The 22,007-nt window shown below is 54.5% G+C and overlaps 3 protein-coding genes across 3 annotated transcripts; all 3 read left to right on the top strand.

The window, feature by feature from the left end:
- Positions 1-1,261: 1,261 nt before the first annotated feature.
- On the top strand, positions 1,262-2,801 carry CGCS363_v014854 (putative oxidoreductase; the record flags this gene model as incomplete). Its single annotated transcript, XM_036646703.1, has 3 exons — positions 1,262-1,352; positions 1,870-2,368; positions 2,435-2,801. The coding sequence occupies 3 exons, from the start codon at positions 1,262-1,264 to the stop codon at positions 2,799-2,801; spliced, it is 957 nt and encodes a 318-aa protein (XP_036488164.1).
- A 1,787-nt stretch (positions 2,802-4,588) lies between these two features.
- On the top strand, positions 4,589-4,976 carry CGCS363_v014853 (uncharacterized protein; the record flags this gene model as incomplete). Its single annotated transcript, XM_036646702.1, has 2 exons — positions 4,589-4,672; positions 4,791-4,976. 2 exons carry the CDS (start codon positions 4,589-4,591, stop codon positions 4,974-4,976), a joined length of 270 nt encoding a protein of 89 aa, XP_036488933.1.
- Positions 4,977-15,968: 10,992 nt separating this feature from the next.
- On the top strand, positions 15,969-19,790 carry CGCS363_v014852 (uncharacterized protein; the record flags this gene model as incomplete). Its single annotated transcript, XM_036646701.1, has 1 exon — positions 15,969-19,790. The coding sequence occupies one exon, from the start codon at positions 15,969-15,971 to the stop codon at positions 19,788-19,790; it is 3,822 nt and encodes a 1,273-aa protein (XP_036488925.1).
- Positions 19,791-22,007: the final 2,217 nt, after the last annotated feature.

Genomic DNA, 22,007 nt, shown 5'->3' with positions numbered 1-22,007 from the left:
CGAGAAGACGCCCATCTGTGGGCGAGTGACGAGTCTTGAGCCATCACCTGAGTCTTCCAGAAGGATGGTCTACGGGTGGGAGCAGGTGGGAGAGGGCGGCGGCCTTTAAGTCCATGTCGCCACAACATGCCCGCTACGGCCGACAACGCCCCCAACCGTTCATGCCCTCGCCAGCTGGAAAACTGCTCCAAGGAGAGGGGCTCGCAAGCTTACACCCTCACTGCTCGAAACGCGAACTCACTGAGCTGAGGTGCTCTGTCAGAATGCCATCGGCTTACAGTCCCCCACCCCCGAATCCGGCCTAGCCTCACGTCACGTCTGCCCGTTTTCTTTCACCTGCCTCGTCGGTTCCGCGGATATGCTTATGATGCGCTCCCTCGGCATTTGGCGCAGACGCGAGGCTAGTGAGGCGGGCTTGTTTTTGGGTAGCGGCTCGGGAGCCGGGTGACTCAGGGTAGCGCGTGTCCAGCGATGCAGCAGGCTTACAGGTTGCTTTCCGAAAGGGGTTTAGACGGGGTCAGGCTTGACGTCGGGGAGGTGGCCGATGCAGACGGCTTACACTGGTGATGGCTTCATCCGTCGAGAAAATAGGGGGCTTGTGTCTTGCTGATGGACCCGTTAGGCTGCCGCGTTGCGACAACAGCAAAGCTTGTGGAATTGAAGGGGAGATGGGCGGATGAACAACATTGCCGGCGGAGGAACTTAATCCTCTTGTGCGCAAAGATGCCATAATGTGTTTGGAAAATTGAACATGCGAGGCGACCGGTCTTGAGTACTTTCTCGACGACGAAGTTTTCCTGGTATAAATGGCTGAGTGCCTAGCTGCTTCAACGCTGAGTGCCAGACATCTCTGCGCCTTCAATCTGATCATTGATCTAGAACACCAAGTCCTCGTGGGCAGTTGACACAAAACTTTCGCCAATTTTCCAACCAAACAGAGCTCTTGGTATCCGAAATCTTCACGTACCGGATTCGTGTGAGACTTGACATCGTCTTAAGATATCAGCACACGGACTTCGGTGTGTTGCGGTAAGCACCGGACGAAGTTGACATCACTTCAAGTAAATCGACACATACATCATCAAACTCCAGGATTCACGTACGTCGGCATCTCCTGTTGAGTAACAAGACTCTTCATCGCCAGTCTTGGAAGAACATACTACTTCATACACATTGAAAGCTGAACTTGAGGACGCGCGACTTGCATCGTCAGCCATACGCCCCTTTCTTCGTTTTCAGTAACGTCCACGACCCATCAAAAATGAAAGCCCTCTTTGTTCATGAGAAGGATCTTCACGATCCAACTCCGTCGATAGCATCTCTCGAAGGGAAGGTCATCTTCGTCACCGGAGGTAAGTCCCAGCACGTAGCCTCTCGCCTCTCATACGTCTTTCCGCACTCAACATCGACTCTCATCCTTTTGTTGTATTGAATTGTTTTACTGCTCCTCCACCACCTTCATTTCTGTTAGTGAAATTCGACTTTCAACATCCATGCTCCCAAGTTGGGTGTCTTTTCAGCCAACTTGAGAGGGATTGAGTTTGCAACATCGCCTCGCCTAAGGGGCGAAGCCGTCCTTTTGCTCCATTTCGTAGGGGCTCGGGATCAACTCGATTTTGGCCAACCACTAAAGATAGTGTTATGGTGATACATCCTCATCTCATACACACCAGAGCAGAATGCTTATCATCAAGTCACAAAGTGTCTTCTTAGTGGACGACAGGTTCGAGAGATCCCGCTTACGTTTCTTATACGTATCAGCATACCACCCTTCAATCCCACTGGTATTCCCTATTGTTCACCTATTCCTCTAGAGTGAAGCGACGTTACTTTTTCCTTACCTCTTCGCAAGACTAACACACAATCTAGGAACAGCGGGCCTAGGCAAATCCACAATCACCGCCCTCCTCCGCCATAACCCCGCCCACATCTACTTCTCTGGCCGGTCCCAATCCTCCGCAGATTCACTGATCTCCTCTCTCCCCGCGTCTATTCCCTCTCCACCTCCCCTGACCTTTGTTAAGATGGACCTTTCCTCACTCTCCACGATCCCTACCGCCATTGCCAAACACTTCAACCACACCCGCCTTGACATCCTCCTCAACAATGCCGGCATCATGGCTACCGGACCCTCCCTCTCCGCCGATGGCTTCGAGACCCAGTTCGCCACAAACCATCTGGGCCACGCCATGCTCGTCCGCACCCTCATGCCGGTCCTCGAGCGTACAGCAGCCTCCGGTGCCGATGTTCGCATCGTTAACCTCACTTCCGTGGGGTACCAGGGCCACCCCCGGGACGGCATCTCCTTTGCCTCGCTTCGTACTACGCAAACCGGTCCCCCCATGCTAGGGGAGTGGATCCGGTACGGGTAAACACTTTTCTACTTCCGGCATTCTTCCAAAAAGATCATCCTATACTAAAATTCACATTACAGCCAAAGCAAACTCGCAAACATCCTCTTCACCCGCGAACTCGCCCGCCGCCACCCCTCCATAACCACCGTCGCGGTACACCCAGGCGTCGTTGACACAGGCCTCGTAACGAACCAGAATCTCAAGAATCGCATCCTTGTCTATCTGCCCAACAAGCTCATGGGCGCTACGGTGCTCACCCCCGAACAGGGCTCCTGGAACCAGGTCTGGGCCGCGGCCGCGGCGCGAAAGGAGGACCTCGTCAATGGAGGATTCTACATGCCCGTCGGACACCTGGCTAACGACAAACTTGATTCCTGCGCGACGAACGAGAAGTTGGCGGGAGAGCTGTGGCGGTGGACTGAAGATGTGTTGGCTGGGTTTGACTGAAGCTCGAGTAATGAGAAGGCTCAAATCATGGTTCATCTCTGGATTCTGATAGTACGACTAAACAAATGAGAGTAGAGTTTAGGTCTTCTCAATGCCCAAAGTCATGTAGAAAGTTCATTAATCAATGACGCATTGTTGGTACATGTATACACACAGACAAGTGCAATTTTATCCAATCAAGCTCCCTTACGCATTCAAGAATCAGAAAAAAGATATCAGTACCTTTGCAGTATGAAGATATCAATTCCTAGTTGCACTTACCGTTAACGGAGATGGATTGCTCGCAATCTGAACCATTCATAGCTCCCCCAGCTTGTCTTAACAACATCTCTCAGAAGGGAAACTGTTGCTCAGTTCAAATAACTTCGACGATAGTGAGCACAAGTATGAGAGGGGTCAATGACGTAGCCTCCAGAATGCACAGGGAATTTATGCAAGCTTGGTGCACGCCGACTGCTCTTGACGACGTCAGCGTAAGCCGATCACACCCACCACCGCTGCGGTCGACCAGTGAGTCACAACGTAGACTCCGTCCGCATCTGTCATAATGGTAGGATCGCTCGCCGTACAACGAGCACGGTGGCGCAGTGGTTAACGCAGTGGACTTGAAATCCACAGATCCCTGGATCAAAACCAGGCCTTGCTCATCCACTTCCTTTTTGCTGCGATTGGCGGTGTCGACAGTCGACATCGCCTTACACGCCTCACGATGCCGAGATCCTCATTTTTGGACGGGAAGCCAATAACGATTTCGCCGACCTGCGGGCCTCAGATTGCCAAGGGTGTTGATGACGGGTCATAGATGATGCCGGCGACTTTGGTCTCGTCCTAGCGACTTGCATGTGAGTCGCTCCGCGATATGGGATCATTGATTTTGGCCTGCTTCCGATATTCACCACGTTGGTATCAAGCCGAAGGGCATTATCGGCTTACGTGTCTATGTAGCATTTTACTGGGGCGCTTGTTTAAACATCGCCGGGCTTTTATAATTCTAAGTGCTGTGTTTATACATGGCGGAATGGTAGGCTATCCACCAACTCTCAAAGTGTGATGCTTAACATAGGTCAAATCCGCGTCGCCTGCGTGTCTTACATATCTAGCAAAGAGGCCAAAGTGTAGGTGTGCAGTGGGTGGGCCGATCTTGACTTTTCCAACTATTGGATAAGGTCTTCTCTTTTTATAACCAGTTCCAACTCCATCAAAAAGCCCTTCTAGCACATAAATCCGAACGACTGTCCCTGGAGAGACACTGGCGTTACCGGTGGGATGCTGCGAACGAAATGGCGGAGCCAAAATAAGTTATCTTCCTGCCGGGATTCATCTAATCAGATGCCATCTGATAAAGAGCTCGCAACAGAAGGTCGTCGCTTAAGTGGATACTTGAATGATTGTTCTATGCTCTTTAGTTTACTGAAGTCAAGAATACCCTAGCTAACACGCCTTGAAAAGGCCAAGGCGGATCGGAATGGGTCTGGTCTCGGAAACCAAGTTCCGATGAAATGACTGATTGATGGAAGATTTTACGAATCCTGAAAGGGTGCCACATTGAGACGGTTTGCTCATATGACAATGCGTTCGTAAATACGAGCACATGCTATCGTCAGAAGATTGAATCAGGTACAGATAGCTTGCAAGATAGCATGGCTTCAATAAACACAACAAGAGGACTGGATGTACTCTGGCATTGACGCATGGAATTCATCTATAAAACAGCTCACAACTCCCTTCCATCACGAATGCCACAAATCGCACCCTCTCAAGCATCGCTCGCAGCAAAAGTTTTCAAGATGCAGATCACCGCCCTCCTCCCCCTTCTCGCCCTCGCTCCCAGCGCAATGGCCAGCCCCATCGCCGAGCAAGCCACAGCTCTCGTACGTCCATCTCACACCTTTCTCCGTCATGCTTCCTTCTCCTTCCCTTCCCCCTAAAATCATGACGGCACCATCCGAAGACTCAAAACTCGCGACTAACCTACTCACGTACCCACAGGATACCCGCGCCGGCTGCCCTGCCCAGGTCACCAGCTTCTGCAAACAATTCCGCGAGGTCCTCGGGCAGTGCCGCAGCGGCCAGTGGAACTGCGTCCACGGCAACCCGCTCACGCTGGACGGCAACTACCCCATCTACACGCCTGCCGGTGTTTCGTGCTCGAAGGAGGGAGACACGTGCTTGTGAGCAGTGTAAGCGCGCCCGTTGGTGGTACTTGATGAACGTAATGTTGACTAACACGTGAAAATAGCTGACGAACGTGAACCGAGAAACCACCTTCGACCGAGCACACAGCTGCCATCTGGAATTGACGGACGGCGTGTTTAGAGGTTAAATGTAGACAGAACCAGTCTCGTAATATTACTCCCTGCAGCCATAGTCTTGCATGATGTTCACGTGCCTTGCCGCTTAGCCAGTCTTGTCAAAACCGGACGCTTCTCAGGAAGTGAGATATTCTTTACGAAGCTCAATATACAGGACATTGAGCCCATAATCAACAGCTCAGACCGAAGCTGGGGTGCTCCGCCCAAGAAGGACGCAACAATGTCAAGAAACCACAAAACAAGAAACGCTCGGAGAAGTTGGCCAAATATCTTCAGATCAGTTAGAACACTATCTCCGTCGGTGCGGATTAGCCTTTCCTGTCCAATGGTAGGAGTCTCCAGTAGTACAAGCTCTCAAACCTCCGAGTCTGCGTCAATCATCAAGTGGCTTGCAGAGCTCTCGTCACCCTCCCCAACCCGTCTAAACGTCAAGAGGGAACTAGACCACGTTTATCGGGGGAGAAGCAGTTTCTGGTGGACCTGATCTATTCTCACTGCTCGAGGAATGGTACGGGACGAGTTGAGCAGAATGATGAGAAATTTGAGCCCAGAAAGGGATCGCCTTGTTTGAAGCTGACGTCGTGAGAGGACACCACACCATCTCCACCATGCGCAACACACTGAGAGAAAGGTAACATTCGTGTACATCTGTGCTGGATAGCTACTACTCGGACGACTCTTCCCACAACGGATCCGGGGACTGGTATCCGACCAAGCATATTGAAAATCAGATATCGGAGTCATTGGCCGTGGCTGGAGAGTGACCACGCAGGTGGTCGTATAAATCCCTTGCGTTTCAAACCGTCTTGAGGGCCATGCTCTTACTCGAACCTCTTTGACATCCAAGTCTCATTGGAGATAACTCCCTTGAATACGATACTTCAACCACAGAGGCGATCTCGAAGACCTTACATGCACGGAGGATGGGCTTGTTTTAATCATATCGCCGTGACGGGGCCTGGGATGGCTGGAGCCGACCTGAGTCTCCTGGCTCTCCCAAATCACAGTCAGTTGGTGGATGGACGGTAGAGCATTCACCGGTTCGGCGCAAACGTGGCAGGGAATATATTCTGTTGAGGTAGAAGAAGTCGCAGGTAAGAAGACAAGCAGTGAAACACCAGGTGGGAAAGATAGCTTGTCGAATGGTTCTGAAGGGAATTGAAACGGTCATTGGCAACTATATTTGCTTGTAAAATTGGTTGCTTATCACAGCGGTAGAACGATGTCATCGATTAAACGATCTCGGCAATCGCACATCTATGTCACCGGATGTGCCTTGAGAACCCAACACGACGCAAAGGCCGACAGAGCTGACACCTCAACTAAGTGCACCGTGGTTTATCAAACCACTTGAAGTCTTGACTTGTGTCACCGTGGCTTGACACCTGGGGAGATGCCGTGGCGTGTCATGGTGGTTATCAATCAGCCGGGCCGACGTCCCATCAAGCGCTGGTCTGAAGTCGGAAAGCCGCCGACTGATATTGGGCCGGCAGCGGACATATACCCGTTTCCTACCGTCTCATCTCAACTCTTTCAAGCGTCGCACCGGACCTCGAGGCCGGGTACGAAATGGCACTCGACCACCCCAAGGTCTCACCGGCGCGCTCAACTTCAATGCAACCTCGCACTATCGCGTCGCCGACGCGCCGCCACAAGCAGCAGGTCCCTTCATCGGCGCCAGCCGCCAGGAGAGACAGAGAGAGATCAGTGATGGCGGAAAGTCCCATCGCCGCGTTTAATTTCCCATGCGACTTTTTGACATTCGCCTCGCAGACGCCTGCCCGGGCTATCCCAAAGAGAGACCTTATCGCCCGGCCTTCCGCAGGTCGCCTCTCTGCCGACGTCACGTCAAGAGCACACCACCAGCGTGCGCGCCCCTCTCGAATGGCAATCTCTCCCAGTCGCCAGGGTCGGCCTGTGGCGGACGTTAACGTACCCCGCCAAACGCCATCGCCGCACACCCGGTCCGCGCCTTCAGGACCGCGTCCATCTTGACGTCCCGGGAAATTTGTAAACAAAACAAGGCGGGTCGGCATTGGACGTCGTCGTGAACGCGTGGGTGCGCGCAATTCTTCAGTTCAATCTATCGCCCGTGTGCTGCAGCGAGCGCCAAGCGGCACACTGCAGACGATATGAAGCTACTGCGGTGCACTCGCACAGCGTATGCCGTGACCACGCCCTGCAGCGAACATGTTTGAGAGCAGTGACATCAGCACGAAGGGTTCAAATGGCATTGTTCAAGACGGGGCCGCTTCTATGCGACCACTGTTCGGCCAGTGGCAATGAGCCGATCCTCTGACCAGGGAGTCGAGTTCCAGCCCCGAATCCGCCGCTTCGGGTTGCATTCCTCGAGGCAGGGGAACAACAAGCACGGTCGGCGACACGTGGGGAATGAGATTCTCGTCGCCCTGCTCCCAGTGTTTTCCAAGATTTTTGAAAATCTAATCGAGGTCCAGAACTTTTGTGCGAAAACTCTTCTACGACGTCAGGTCCCCATTTGCCCTCATCATCGATCAGAGTTTCCGCGAGCCCTGGCTTCTGGCCCGCCCTGTTGGAGATCGAGGGGCGGCCCAACCGGAAGGAGGGCTGCAAATCGCGGAGATTGCGGGCGGTCCAGCGCGGCGCGGAAGCGAAATAATGTCGTCGTGTTAGCGCCGACAAGGGGCTTTTAATGTGACAATGCCCTCAAGCCAGCTGCAAAGCGAGAGGCAATCAATCAAGGAAGGCGTGAGGCCACAGTCTGCCTGCAGTGCCCGACTGCCTAGCGGAGTCATGAACATCGTGACTCGTTGGGAATCGCCATGCGTAAAGTCCATCTTGTGGGGGTCTTCCTGCGCCTTCAATGTTTTGTCCATATTATTTGTGCCCTAGATTTAACGTAGAGAGCTTCGCATGACGATTGATGAGTTGTTCATGATCTGCTAGGGCCAGATGTAGTACGTAACGGCAGTTGTCTTTGGCAGCACCTCGTTGCAACGGAATGGCAGCTCCATCTCGCGGCAAGAAATGCCTAGTTGCATCATTCTTCGGAGTCTTTTAACCTGCGATCTTCGTCAGCTTGTTAACTCCCGACGACGACTCCGGACGCTCGGCATATTGTGCCTGTCTTGATTCGATGAGTCCATCGTCAACAGGTCATCTCTCCACTCAGTCAGAGGCCCTCGTCTTCCCCAAGCGATCAGCCCCGGGACAGCCTTGCCGGCAACGTGTCGTGGTGTGGACCGTGGAGACACGTTCTAGTGCGGGAAAAAAGCTTTGGACCGCCAAAACAACTGCAAAATCTTAAAGACTGGGAACGGCCCGGCTTGTGCAGAGGCGAGCGTCATCATCAGACGAACCGCGAACAACGCATCTCGTGCTGACCCCATACTTTTGTTCCCGGTCAATCAAGCTGCGACAACCTCAATCTGCGGCTCTACCGGGCCATCGAGACCCAGGCCGACGAGATTTATGCTGTGGTGGCGACTGGGACAAACCTGGGCCGCAGCGGGGAATTACTTCGCCGTTTCAACAAGCGGGAATTTTGGGCTTTCTTGGAAAATTGGAGCACACTTCCATGGCTGAGTCGACAAAGTGCTCGAACCCACTTCCTTCATCAATGTTGATTAACAAGAAAAATTTGGCCTGGATCTCGATGTACCCTTTTCTCTCTCGGTTGATGTGCGCTGGAATTAACAGGGCGCAACCTCGGACGACCGTCCGTTATCCGTCTCGTCCCTCGTGGGAGACACTGCCGATCAGTTTCGACCTGCGAAAATCAAAAACTCATTCCCGTCGTTGGCCGCCAAGAAAGCACGTCTTGAGATTTCTTCCTGCGCCGACACGGTCAATCTCGAGCTGGGATCTCGCTCCCACCGCTGATTGAAATAGCGCTATTGACCGAACCAGTCATCAACCAACGCCCTGGAATTGGGAATAATGGTTCTCTGCACGAAAAAAGCCCTGTGTTTGCCCATCTTCATATCGGATTTGCTCTGCAGCCTTCCCGCCCCGTTGGGCTTAAGGCCCGCCTGTCGGCGAGAGGCTCTCGCCTAACGTGCCTCACCATCCCGACGATCGAATATTCTTTCAGGCGGCGGATGCCGGGATCTGAAAGTGAGATCTGATACCCGAATCTTGCACTTGGCTAGGTACTGCATTGGTGCGGCGTTCTCCGGGGCGGCGGCGTTGCAAGAGTTGTGCAGAGCGTGATGCATTCTTCCGTGACTTTAGCTTATGTATCAAGTCCTCGGGGAATCACGACGCCGACAGAATATGCTGCATCCCTTCTCAAAATAAGTGCAAGGTGCGATGCTCATTGTTCGCCGTTACCTAAGCTCGAGTCTCCCCGTTGCATTGTCTTAAGCAGGTGATAATTGCGCTGGCGGACGATGGCAGATGGGTTGCTGCACACGCAGCGGCAACGCCATCACATCACACCTCATTGTGCAAAATGTAACCCCCCACCACCAGTCAGGGGTAGCAGGCTCATCACCGAAAAGGGCAAAGCGCCAGGCACGCACTTCTGATTGGTCGCGGAACCACGCGGCCGATCCGCAGGGATGCGCCGGGAGTGAGTCGTCTGCTGGTTTTCCCCTCCTCAAATTTCGAAAAGGGGGTGTGTACAGAAAGATTGTCACTGCCTGCTTCTGACCTGCTTCTGACAGCGAGCGTTTGCTTGGCTGGCGGGGTCATCGCTGCCCTCTTTGCAAGTAGACAAGGTATCGTTGTTGTCTCTCGAGAGTCGAGACATCCCTGAGAATGAAGTCGTCAACTCGCACAACTCAGCGAAAGTCGTTTTCTTCTGCTGGATTGGCCGACTGAAGTATACACAGGTTCTTTGGTGGCTGACTCTAAACACTCCTTCGTCGAGTCGAACAGCCCACCACCATTAGTGTGCTCGGCGTCGTCACTCTGAACCACCTGTGAATCAGTGTGTCCAAAACTTTTCTTGGCAACTGTGAAATGCTGACCTCGGTTTGCAATTGTGGTGGGGCGGCTCCCCGACGCATGCATGTTTGCAAGAAAGAAGGTATTTGCCGTAAACAATCGGACTTGGTCTTTCGGCATCTTGAGAGGGTGCTGTTGACAAGGATGCAAGAATTGTGTCCTGTCGTATGTCAATCGACAACCGTTCCCCGTTGACCACGCCAGCGCCGTTCGTCTCGGCCAAGGCGGTGGGTTCTCATCCGTAGCCCAGGCGGACGAGGCCCGGACGGAGCAAGGCAAAATATGGTCAATTTCCAGTGTGAGACATGGCCCACTAGGCCAATTGCGAGAACGAATCAATCTGTCACCGGCACCGAGACATACGGACGTCGAAACAAACGCCGATCCGAAACCAAACGGGTGACAAAACCCAATGATTCATGAGAAGGCTTGGATGGACGCTTTTCTGCTCTGCGCAGGCCGAATTGAACCTTTCGTCCAAGACTTCCTCCCGAGGGTTTGAGAGCGAGATGCGCGGAAGCGCTGTTGATTGGACCAGAGTCGAAACGCGCATTCACCACAGCCAGCGGAAACGCGGGGGTTGCATGGCAGCGCGGGTGATTTGCAAAGTGGGCGCGGGCCAATGCTGACCTGGTAAAGCGTATCGGCACTGCCATTCGAAGTCTCAAGTGCCACAAGGGGGATTTCATTGAACTTGTCGGTGTCGGGCGTCCACTGGTTGCAAACTCGAGTAAATAGCCTTGTGCATAAGGTTGGGCAGACTGATTTATGTGTAACTGTTCGTATTCCGTCCCTTGCTGCTCACAGCCAGCAGTGGCGAGAAGCCAACCTCGAGAGTTAAGCTCAGAAAGGGGCCGGCGGGCGGAACGGGAAAGTAGTGGTGGCAGCAAGCTCCGACGGGATCTTGCGTGACGCCGCCAGGATACACCAGCCACCTCCGAGGTGACGACGGCGGCGTGGCTATCTTGTGGTCCTTAATCATCTGTTGGATATTGGAGTTGATGGCATCCCTTAAAAGACAGACGTGTAGACCGACCGTCCACTGCTGGGAATAAGGCGTGAAGTCAAGCTGAACTCGTTGCAGTCGAGCAGCATAGGTTTGATTGCGTCGGTGCGATGTAATACATACAGCTACCAGCTGCCACCTGAGATGAGCCGAGGCTGAGTCAAACGATGGAGGTTAATGGTGGGCCATCGTCCCAATGGATGGTATTCGTACAATCCGTGACCAGATTTGCCCTGCCATAGTTCAGCTGAGCAGAAGGGTCTTGGGGTCCTGGGGTCCAAGTCTCGCATCACATTCGTGTGCTTCCATGGGTTTGTCTCTAACGCATTGAACAGTGGCCCGGAGAGTTGGAGTCTATTGAACGACGGAAAGACGACATGTAACTTTCAGCAGCCTTCAGCCGAGCCGCGCAGCGCTTGCGCCGGCGAGTGTTGCCGGTCGGGCTGATGTTGTTAGCCAATGGGTCCAGACCAACCTTTCGCAAGCGCTTCAGAAGCCATGGCAGTTCCGGCTCGGCTTTAAAGTCAGAACTTGCGAGCCGTCAGAAGATGCGGCGAGCTTGCAACGGCTGGCGTGGTGGTTCGGCTGGGTGGTGAGACGGGTTAAAAAAAGGCGTGGTTTGCTAGCGAGCCCCTGAATTCTTGGTATTGTTGTCGACACGCCCCATTGAGAGACGATGCTCTCTGGCCATGAAGCATTCCAGGGACTTGGATTGACGCATCTCGTTTGTATTCTAGCGATCAGCATGGAAACGTCAATGCGGGCCAGCGTGATCTATGTGAGGATATGACATCTTGGCATGGTAGGTACTGCAAAGCGTGCCGTCTGCTTCTTTTTAAGGTTAAAAAGATGATGCTGAGCGCGGCCTCTGGTGGTCATGCGATTGAGATAGGGCGACGCAGGGCGATGCAGGAAAACGCAGGGCAGCGGCGTGCAGTGAGCGCGGCGGTCAGTACAGGCAGGTCTTCCGGTGCAAAGGCTCCTTACTTTGTCGGTAGTAGGCAGCTGGAGGGAACTGCTGAACCGTGTGGTGCTCAGTGCTGAAGCAGCAGCCAAAGGCTGGCCTGAGATGACGAACCCAATGGCAATTTGGCGGAGCAGCGCCCATGATGATTAGCCATGCAATCTGGAGCCAACTCCCGTGGATGTTAGAAGCACGCCCCCCCCTCCTTCAGCTGGCCGTTTGGACGGGAGGCGGCCAGCAGGCTGCGGGATGAAAGCTTCTTGGAGCAGCCCTCAATGCATATGAAGCGAAGGAGATGCCGGCAGAGAGCAGGATACATGCAGCTGGCCTGCGTATTGGGCCTGAACAGCGGGCGGGCGGATGATGGTTGTGGCTGGTGGCAATGGCGATGAAAGTGGCAGGCAGGAGGGCCGTTGTCTCGAGGTTCGGGGGGCGAGACCAGGAGCATCGGCATGCGGAGGTCAGTGTTGCTTGCGAGACCAGACAGCGGCTCACGGGACCGGGAAGGTGGAGGGCGCATATCCCGACGATTTGTTTTTATTGACGATGATTTGAGTGCAGCCTGTTTCGTCCGTTTGCCGTCGAAGCGCCTCTCCTGGGCCCAGTGAAAGAAGGGGCACGACCTGGTCTGCGCATCGGAGCGAACAGACGGTGACAATCTCGCAGCGCGTAGGCAGACTGGACGTGGACGGGACGTGGAGTGGCTCGGACGGTCGATTTGTGGTCATTTTGCAATGATGCTGATCAAAGCTCCGGATCCCAATCAATGGGCAGCGTTGCGATGGCGGCGGTAGATGTGGTGTTTTGTGATTTGTATGGGCATAGTGAGAGTTTCCATTGCTTGAATGCGACTGCACAGATGGTGCTGGACTGAGGACGAGATCAAACGGCGGTGGCGGATGCAAATGACAAAAAAACAAACGGAGGCGCTGTCGATCGAGGGGAGCTGGCATCGGACGGTGTCATGCGCATGCTCCTGCTCCTGGAGCGGTTGTGATGTTGACGTGTTTATTCTTTTTGCCGCCGTAGTCGAGGCTGGCGGCGGCCATCGGCGCCGGTCCCGGTGCGAACGATGCGGGCTGTTTGGGTTGCTTTGATGATAATTTCTTGTTCGGGTCATGGAAGTGGGAGATGGAATGGAGGATGCCGAGTTGTGGCCTGCAGGAATGGACTGGACACACATTATGGTCTGGTGAGGAAGGCAGTGTGAGAAGCTGCTGCCGCCGTCGTGTTTGAAATGCCGGAAGGAGCAGATGCGATGCGTTTCCTTCCTTCCTTCCATCCATTCATCCATCCACCCAATGTCCAATGTTCCTGCTAAAATGGAAATTGCCTCCTCCTGCTTCCTGCGTTCTGTCTCCTGCGCCTGCGCCTGCGCCTGCCTGTCGCCTGTCTCATGCCGTGTGTCTGTGGTCTGTGCCATGTGTAGAAGGTGCTGATCAGTGTTGGAAGGAGCAGCGCCGGGTGTGTATCTGCATTTGCTGCATCTGCCGTAGGTATTTGCATGTCCCGGCAGTCGGCGCTCCTACTTGCTGTAAGGTACGAATAGATTCCCATGACTGTTCTGGTTGGTTCCTTCCTGCCGTTTGACCAGTCTGTGATCATCATGTGCACTTGCTTTTTCGCTTCAGATTCAGCAGAGCAGGTGCTTGTGCGTCCCCTTGCCTGGACCGGACCTGCTTCAACTGTGTACTCGCAAGTAGGTATGACTGGTCAGGTCATAGGCAGTCACTACCTACCTACCTTACCGGAGAACACAGTGGGACGGGGACGTGGAAGGAAAGGCCGTCGCCGTCGTGGTTTCCCCCCACCTCAAATTTGGCATTCGGTGCAAGTAAGTGAACATCACATTGCGCAGGTGCACCACCACCACCACCCACCCCCCCCCCCCCCCCCCCCCCCCCTTCCCTTCCCTTCCCTTCCCGTGGGCCGCACCTACCTAATCTCTCCTGATCCCTCATTGGCGCATCTCGTTACTCCTCCGTTAAGCCCCTGCCGCCATTCCACACCGGCGTCGCTAACATGGCACCCGCCAGCTGGTAACTCATCCCACCCCTCTCACATCTCTCCAGTCAACCAGTCCAGTGTGGTGTCGCTGCACCTCTCCTCTCCACCTGCCGCACCGCTTAAACCACCTCGACCCAACGCTAAACGGCTCTCTCCCCTGCGCCCCGGTCCCCTGTCCTGAGCCAATCCTGGGCTTGCCCTGTTCCCCTCGTCCAATCGCAGGGCTCCTTGCAGCTCCCACAGCAGAGACCAGACCAGACCAAAGCCAGACAAGCCAGGCACAGGCACAGGCACAGGCACGCTCAATCCACGCCTGTCTGCCAGGTACCGCACCTTGTCCACCACTGCCAGGTGCAGGACCAGGTACAGGCCGCAGGGGGTCTCTTTTGAGAGTTCTTCTTGCGCTTCTCCAATCTCTCGCTGCCTCTACCCACAGTCCACGGCCCTCGAATGCCCCTGTCCCCTGTTAACCATCCAGACGACCGACTGCTCTTTTTTCCCTCCTGGGTCACTCCTTTCCCTCCCGTCACCTTCAATTCCACTAGGTCTCCAGTCCTTCTTTCCCACTCGCCTGCCATTCCTTGTTCTCTCTGATCAGCTACACCCAAGTCACTCCCTTTCTTCTTCCGGGTCGTTTTGTTTGCCTGTCACGGAAAAAAATAGGTAGTAAGGAGGAACGAGAGGAAAAAAAAATTCTAAACAGGAGGACCTCCCACATCTCCAACATCACGCCTTCTTCTGTCTCTCCTCCTCTTCTCGCCCTATTCTCTGTCGTCTTTCGACACCGTCGACTACATCGATCGTCAAAGCAGCAAGTAGCAGTCTCCCGACGACTCGCTTGGACCCAACAACCGAGAGAGCGAGAGGCACAGAGAGAATCGAGCGGCCCTGCGAGATCCAGTATCTCTGCAACCTTCCACCACCCCATATCGACCCAAAAAGGACTTCTCGACCGGGATTGTCGAATTACCCCCCCGACGGCCACGACTCCCCTTTGTCTTATCAACGCGCGATTCAGCAGCTTCGCTTCTTCTTCGTTCTCCCTCCCCCGACCTCGATCTCGACTTCGACCTCGAACCACCGCCTGGCTTACCTCGCGGTTCCAGCACATCACCACCACCACTCCCAATCCGACCCCGAAGTCGAAGCACGACTTGCTGCCGCCAGCCTATCGTGCAGGAGACCATTGGGTTCCGTGTGCGACTTTGAACCCTGAAAAGTTCTACGTCCTTTGCACCAAACCACCATACTGGCTTAACCCGTCGTACCACCGAGGTCTTCGATTCTCCTGGACCGACGACGATTTTTTCCAGTTTCTTTCTTCGATCACGAATCCTCCACAGGATCGACGCCGACGCTACCTCGCGGCTGTTCAAAAGTCAAGTCCACTTGCGACGTTGACAGCCAGGCACGATCCCCATACTGCTGAAACACTCCCGACACAGCGCAATCGCTGAACCAGGTACGTTTTTGACATGTTCGCTTGCCACCAAGCCCCTGGCCCTCTCCAGCCTCGTCCCTTTGCCTTGGATATTCGTCGCATTCATGTCAAAACTCTGGCCCTTCCCTCGTCTCAATCCACTCGCTGCGACGGGGCTCAAGCACAGCTACTGCGTCTCCGACGTTTGCTGAACTCAATCGTTGTTTCCCCACGCTGCAAGACGTCTGGAGCTGAGACCGGAACGTGTTTGTTTGTCCAAGGGTTCCTGTCAAATCTTTGCTAACCATACTATTTGTGTCCAGGCATCCCATCTTCAGACGCATTCTTGGCCAATCGACGACAACGACTTTTCCAGTTTCAAACAAACTTTCGCCCTTTCATCCCAACTTCTCGATCTACCATCCCAACCACCATTAATGGAAGCTGTCTAATGAAGAGCAACCCCCGAGCTCACTAACCCGTCGAAACACGATTGTTCAGCTTGTCGGTTTCTCGATAATCAGTCACAATGAACCGTTTTCGCACAAAGAAGAGGGCCAAGGATGATACCTCATCAACGCCCCGGGCCTCTCAGGAGTCTGAATCTCCTGCCCCCTTCAGATTGTTTGGCAAGGGCAAGAAGTCGCAAGAGGAGGAGCCCAAGAAAGAGCTCGACCTTGAGAATGCCCTACCCTCGTCCGACGACTTCCGCACAAGTCTATTGATGACTGGTCTTTCAGCGAGGTTCTCCATGCTAAGAGAGCAAGATGATCCTAACACCAAGATCGGCAAGGCTAGCGACGACAGCGTCCTTTTCCCCAAGCGTGCATCAAGAATGGATTTTGGATTCGGCGCTGGTGCGAGCGGTCTCTCGGACATTGCTGAGGTTGAGTCCATTAGGAAAGAGGCCCCTTTTGCCCGCATGGATCGCATGGATTCATTCCACTCCTCAGACGGGAACTCTGTCTCGGGTAGCATCATGGACCGGTCCAAGCCGGGAGAAGGGAACAACTTGTTTGGTGGGCGCCAAAAGATTTATAAGATTGCTTCAGGAAGCGCGTCGACGAAGAATGTCGATGGAGGCGGAATGAGCCACCGTGCTCTGTATGACGACGATGTTGCCATGTCCTCTTTCCAGAAATGGAGGCAGACGGAGAAGGCGAAGATGTCTTTCGACGACGACCAGGACCTGGTTCAATCCACATCAAGCCTCGATCTCGCGCGCGCGGAATCCCCCCCTCCCGCCGGCTACAACCGCAACAGGGAGACGAATTCAACAACCTCCTCAACGCCATCACTCGGCCGCAACTCCACTGCTGCAACTTCTGTGATGTCCCAACCAACATCTTCCACCAAGGATTGGCAGTCTTCATCAACCGCGCCGAGTTCTGCAGCGGGCACTCCTCTGCTTGAAAGAAGCATGACCCGCACGAAGCGTCTCTACGAGACAGGTCTGAACAACGAGCTTCAGGAGCAACAATCTTCGGCATTGTCCCGCATGGACACGCTTTCCCGACAGCGTGGCTTTGGCAGCAGGACACCCGACCTTCAGAGTGGTCCTTCGCCAACAACGGGTCTTTTTGCGGACCGATTTGGTGAACGCAGAATACTGGCCAAGGGAAGCGCGCCCAATCTGCGATCTGCTAGCCCGCCGACGGCCGCATCGCCCATCCAACCAATGGACTTGGGTATCCGGAACCAGGATTTGAGGCCCTCGTTTGGCGGTGCGCCGCCTCTCAGCCCGCCCATCAGTGAAGGAGAGGAACATTCGATTCTTCCCAACGACCGAGGCAAGGCCACAGCCATGGGTATGTTCCAGAAGCCTCTTCACTCTTATGACGATACCAGGTACGCCCAGAGGCAACTTCAACTCCAACAAGGTCGAGAGACACCCACCAATCGATTCCGCACCGAGTCCAATGCCTCGCAAACCACTGGTCGTTCCCGGTCGTCTTCGTCCGCACAGAGACAGCCTATTGAGAGACCTGAGCCCGTCGTCCAGGTTGAGCCTACGTTGGAGGAGGAAGATGCCGCGTCGATTTACTACAACGAGAAGGAAGAGGAGGCTCAGTTGTCTCCCATGGTCACCAGGCGACCAGCGGACCGCGATCATCCCGCTTTCAGAGACTCGGCCATTCCCACTCCCCTTTCACTCAGCGGCAGGGAGTCAGTTGAGCCCTCCCCAATTTCTGATCAACCGTTCCCTTCGGCACCCGCCGACCAGCTCGGCGCGCCACAAGACTCGCCAACCCTGCCTTCATCTGCAGGCCTCAGCGGCATGGTTCGCGCCCATCTCCGAACAGACAGCAACACCTCGTCAATCTACGGCTCGGCACCTCAAACATCCACTTTCGCCTCCAGATTCCCGCTTGATCCATACGACCCGTCATCCCTGGCTGACTTGGGAGTAACGGCAAACCCCTGGGAAGTGCAGTCGCCAGACTGGCAGTCTCCGACGATCCCGATGTTTAACGAGCAGGCCACCAAGGAGATCAAGGAGACCAAGGAGGCTCCGGCGCCTACCTCTGCACCGCCGCCCACCTCTGCACTGCCGCCCGCTCCTACTTCCGCTCCTGCCCCAGTCCCGAGGGAGAACCCACCAACAGCGCCTTCTGAGCGTCATACCGGCTCCAGCACCGAGATGGAGAAGGAGCACGACGAGTTTGCCAACCAGCTGGCGGATGCCCAGCGCAGGGTCCGGGAGAGACTCACGTCCTATGTGGAGTCTGATCGTGACAGCCGATCTCTGTCTCGCTCCTTGTCCCCTCACTCTTTTGAGCGCACCAGAGAGCCCTCACTGCCTCGGCCTAACCCTCTTGGAATTTTGAGGTCCAAGACTAGCCGAGGTTCTTTGGCCGACCGTCCTAATCGTGAGAACAGCCAGCATGCCAAGGCGATCAAGATGCTGGGACTGGCCACTTCGACAATTAGCAGCGCTCCCAGCCCGAACAAGACTAGCTTTGAGGAGAATGAGCGCCATTCCCTCGGCAAGGAGGAGCGCGAGAGGCCTGAAATTGCCAGAGCTGAGACGGCACCCCCTCAACCCCAACAGGAGCAACCCAAGGAAGACGATTCAATGCACGCTGGGTTGCGGGCTTTCAGACAGGCTCGCAAGCAGCTCTTGGAGGCTCAGCGTAGCCCGACGTCCGGCACAATGCCCATTATGCCTGGCGCTCTGGGCGGCTCTACGATTGGCGCCATGGTAGGACCCCCGGCATCACGCACGGCACCAAGCCGAGACCGCACCCCGGGCACTCGCTCTCCGTCGCGCGAACGCCGTCCTCCTCCCGTGACATACCAGCGGACGCCAAGCGAAGAGCCTCAACCTGGTTCAGGGCCTGGGCGTGGCGGATCACGCCCTCCGTCACGCACGGAGCGGGATCGTAGCGGTTCCGAGGCGAGCAACGGTGAGAGAGCTCAGCGCCCTGCCAGACTTCGCACCGTCTCGTCACCGTATGAGGACCGGCAAGCAGGACTTAGTCCTAACGGACCCCCGCCTTCTCGGCCGCTGATGCCGTCCCCCGGTTTGCCCGGTACCAACATCCGCCGGTCACCGCATATGCCTCCCCAGCCATACCCTGGAGCTGCTGCTGCCCCAAAGGCCCTTGATCGATCTGCATCCCAGGGTAATCTCGCTGTTCAGTATCGTCGCAGAGGACCCGACTCCGGCCAACCATCCCCGGTGTCTCCGATGGCACCCATGCCTTCGCCTCAGATTCCTGTTAGTCAGTCCACGCCTACCTTCAGCCCCCCGCCTCGCCGGCCGTCTGCTCCTCCGCTTCCGTCTCCTGCGGTGGAGAATGCTCCCGTCACCCGCCTTGATGAGTCGATGAAGCGAGTTGTCAAGAAGAAGGACATCTCTGAGCCCACTTTTGTATCGTCTACTTCCCGGGTCCCTACTGTTGCTCTTCCTGAGACATCAGAGTCCCGCTCGAGGAGCGGTTCTCGATCGCGGTCGGGAAGCATCTTGGGTGCCGCTGCATCCACGCCCAATCTTCATGCTCATGCCAACATCAACCCTCCACCAGTGCCTCCGATCAACCCCAAGCGGCGGAACATGATTGGCTCCATCATTGGCCGCAGAGGCGAGGAGGATATGGGCGCTAGCTCTCCTCATCTCCCTCTGGCGCCGCCGCCACCAATGGCTAGCGACCCCAATGGTGACGGCAACAGCGCCTTCTCCATCAGCGACGATGAGGATGCCCAAGGGGGCCAGCGACGCCGACTACGCAAGACGATCAGCGAGGCCAACGGCATGAACATGCGTGCTCGCATGAACCGGGGCAACAGTCCTCCAACGGCTATCCCCGGCGGCGTTAACAACAGCTCCATGCCGGGCGGCATGATCTAAGACATTTCAGTTGGTTACAATATTTCTATTTCGATTCTAATCTACTCCCATTATCGCACGGATAGCTGGAAAAGGGGACGGGAGAGAAAATGGTCATGACGAATCTATGAAAACCCTTTCTATACTGTTGTTTTACTGTTGTTTTACTTTCTATTTCCCACTACATGATCACCGCACAATGGTGTGGTCTCTATTGTATATTTCTTATTCTTACACTCCTTCTCACTCGCCGCCCTCGTGTGGGTGAGCGACTTATTGGATCTTGACTCCTGGAGAGATCTTAATTAGGCGGGGTCCTGGGTTTCGCGGTAAATGGAGTGCGTCTCGGGGGTGGGCCTGGCGTCTGCCGCGTGCAGGATCTCAATATTCTGGAAGATGGGTGCATGGTGGTTTCAATTTGGAGAATACCAGAGTGTTTCTATACTGTATTAAGGATGGGGTTTACGCTGGGCCGATATACCACGTACCAGGTAGCGTACCGTGGGAAGAATCAAATCAATCGGGCTTCAAATCGTTTCTTTCTGTGAACATTCGTATTTGACAAGTGAAGTGTTTGTTTCTTGTGTGAGTGTCAGCCCACAACCTCGTCGGCCCTTGATGCTCCGGATGGATCGCCGACATATCTCTCGTGGCCATATTGATGATGATTGATTGGTACTGACACGCACTCTCTTCCTCGAGCAAGGCCAGACAAACCTTGTCGCATGCACAACTTCCTCAAGTCCTCAGCGGAGGCGTGGTCTCGACGATAGTGATAAACCCCACGCAACCCCGTCGCAATCCCTGTCCCCTCTAGATAGGTTAAAATCGCAGTGAGGCACTAAATAAAGGCCGTTCTGCACTCCACTACAAGCCGCTGTTTAATGCATTCTAGATTGCTAGCTCACGTACGAATGAATCTGACAAACAAAGCAAAGTAGGTAGGCGCAAGAAAACGCGAACAAAAAATGAAACATTGCTGTGATTTGGTGCAATCTGCAAAACAATTGGGCCCTAACCAGGGATCGAACCTGGGACCTCTCCCAGATATGAGGTGTCGTGAAGACAACCCTAAGGGAGAATCATACCGCTAGACCATCAGGGCTTGGTTTGGTGGGCAGTGACCCACTTGTTGGGGGCGTATGACGACGGAGACTCCTACGGAGCATCGCGAAGTGTGCGTTCGATCTGGCTGGGATGAAAAACGGGGGTTGATTGTTGTGTGTGGGTTCCCTGAGTGTATAGATTGATCAGACGGACGCCTGGATGTAAGTGAGTCTGAAGTAGCATATAGCTGAGAAATAAAGAAGCAGTGTAGCAGTAGGTCCCTGTGGCAAAAGTGTTAGGGGAAGAAGAAAGAGGGAGAGTAGAACACAGGTCGGGTTGTTGCAAAGAGAAGCATGGGGCCTTGATAGATAGGGAATCACTCAGTGTATGAATGACAACTATGATGTGAGGATGGCCATGATCTCTGTGATGCCGCGGATGGCAACGTCTCAGCTGGTCTAGTTAACCAGAGCTGTCGTCAGGTCCAGCTTTACCCAGCCTGTTTTCAGTCCGACATTAAGCTTGCTACCAACGTGCGCTTTCGGACTTGGGGGCAAGCCATGAAATCGCCGTATGACAGAATCAAGACCCGAGATGAGCGCCGCAGGTCAAAAATCCGCGGTTGAATCAGGGCGCCGTCCTTGAATCTTCCGTGGCCTCCAGTCTCGGGATTACATTTCCAGGACAAGATATTTTCCGAAATCTCCGTGCCCATGATCGAGTTTCAGGAAACGACGTATGGAGAGAGAGGCCTCACTGCGCGGTGAAACATGACACATCCACGGAGAAATCTTCAAACAGGGTGGCCTTTCTTATATCATAGCGCGAGAGGCGGGTTGCGTGGCATATCGAACAGAGGGAGTTCAGCGGGAGTAACCCGACAGTCTGGCCTGACGAGCGCGAGAAGGAAAGCTTCTTGCATGTTTGGACGAACTTTATCATGTCTCAGGCGGATACGCGGGGAAAATAACCCCCGGATGTGACAAGATCGTCCGCTTTTGCCAGGTGGTGGATATGACTCGGGTGATGTCGTCTGAAACTTGGGACCAGGAGGTTCAAAGGCTATTCGGTATGGCATTCGCGATATAGGTCTCAACAGATACACAGATAACTTGCTCGTTGGAAAAGGGCCCGGTGGGACTTTTCAGTTGTATAAAGACGCGCCTGTCAGCATCTCTCCAAGTTGCGAGA

Source organism: Colletotrichum siamense (assembly GCF_013390195.1).
Source record: "Colletotrichum siamense strain Cg363 chromosome Unknown KSG_Cg363_contig10, whole genome shotgun sequence".
NCBI classification, from domain to species: domain Eukaryota; kingdom Fungi; phylum Ascomycota; class Sordariomycetes; order Glomerellales; family Glomerellaceae; genus Colletotrichum; species Colletotrichum siamense.
This window is presented reverse-complemented; position numbering and strand designations above follow the sequence as displayed.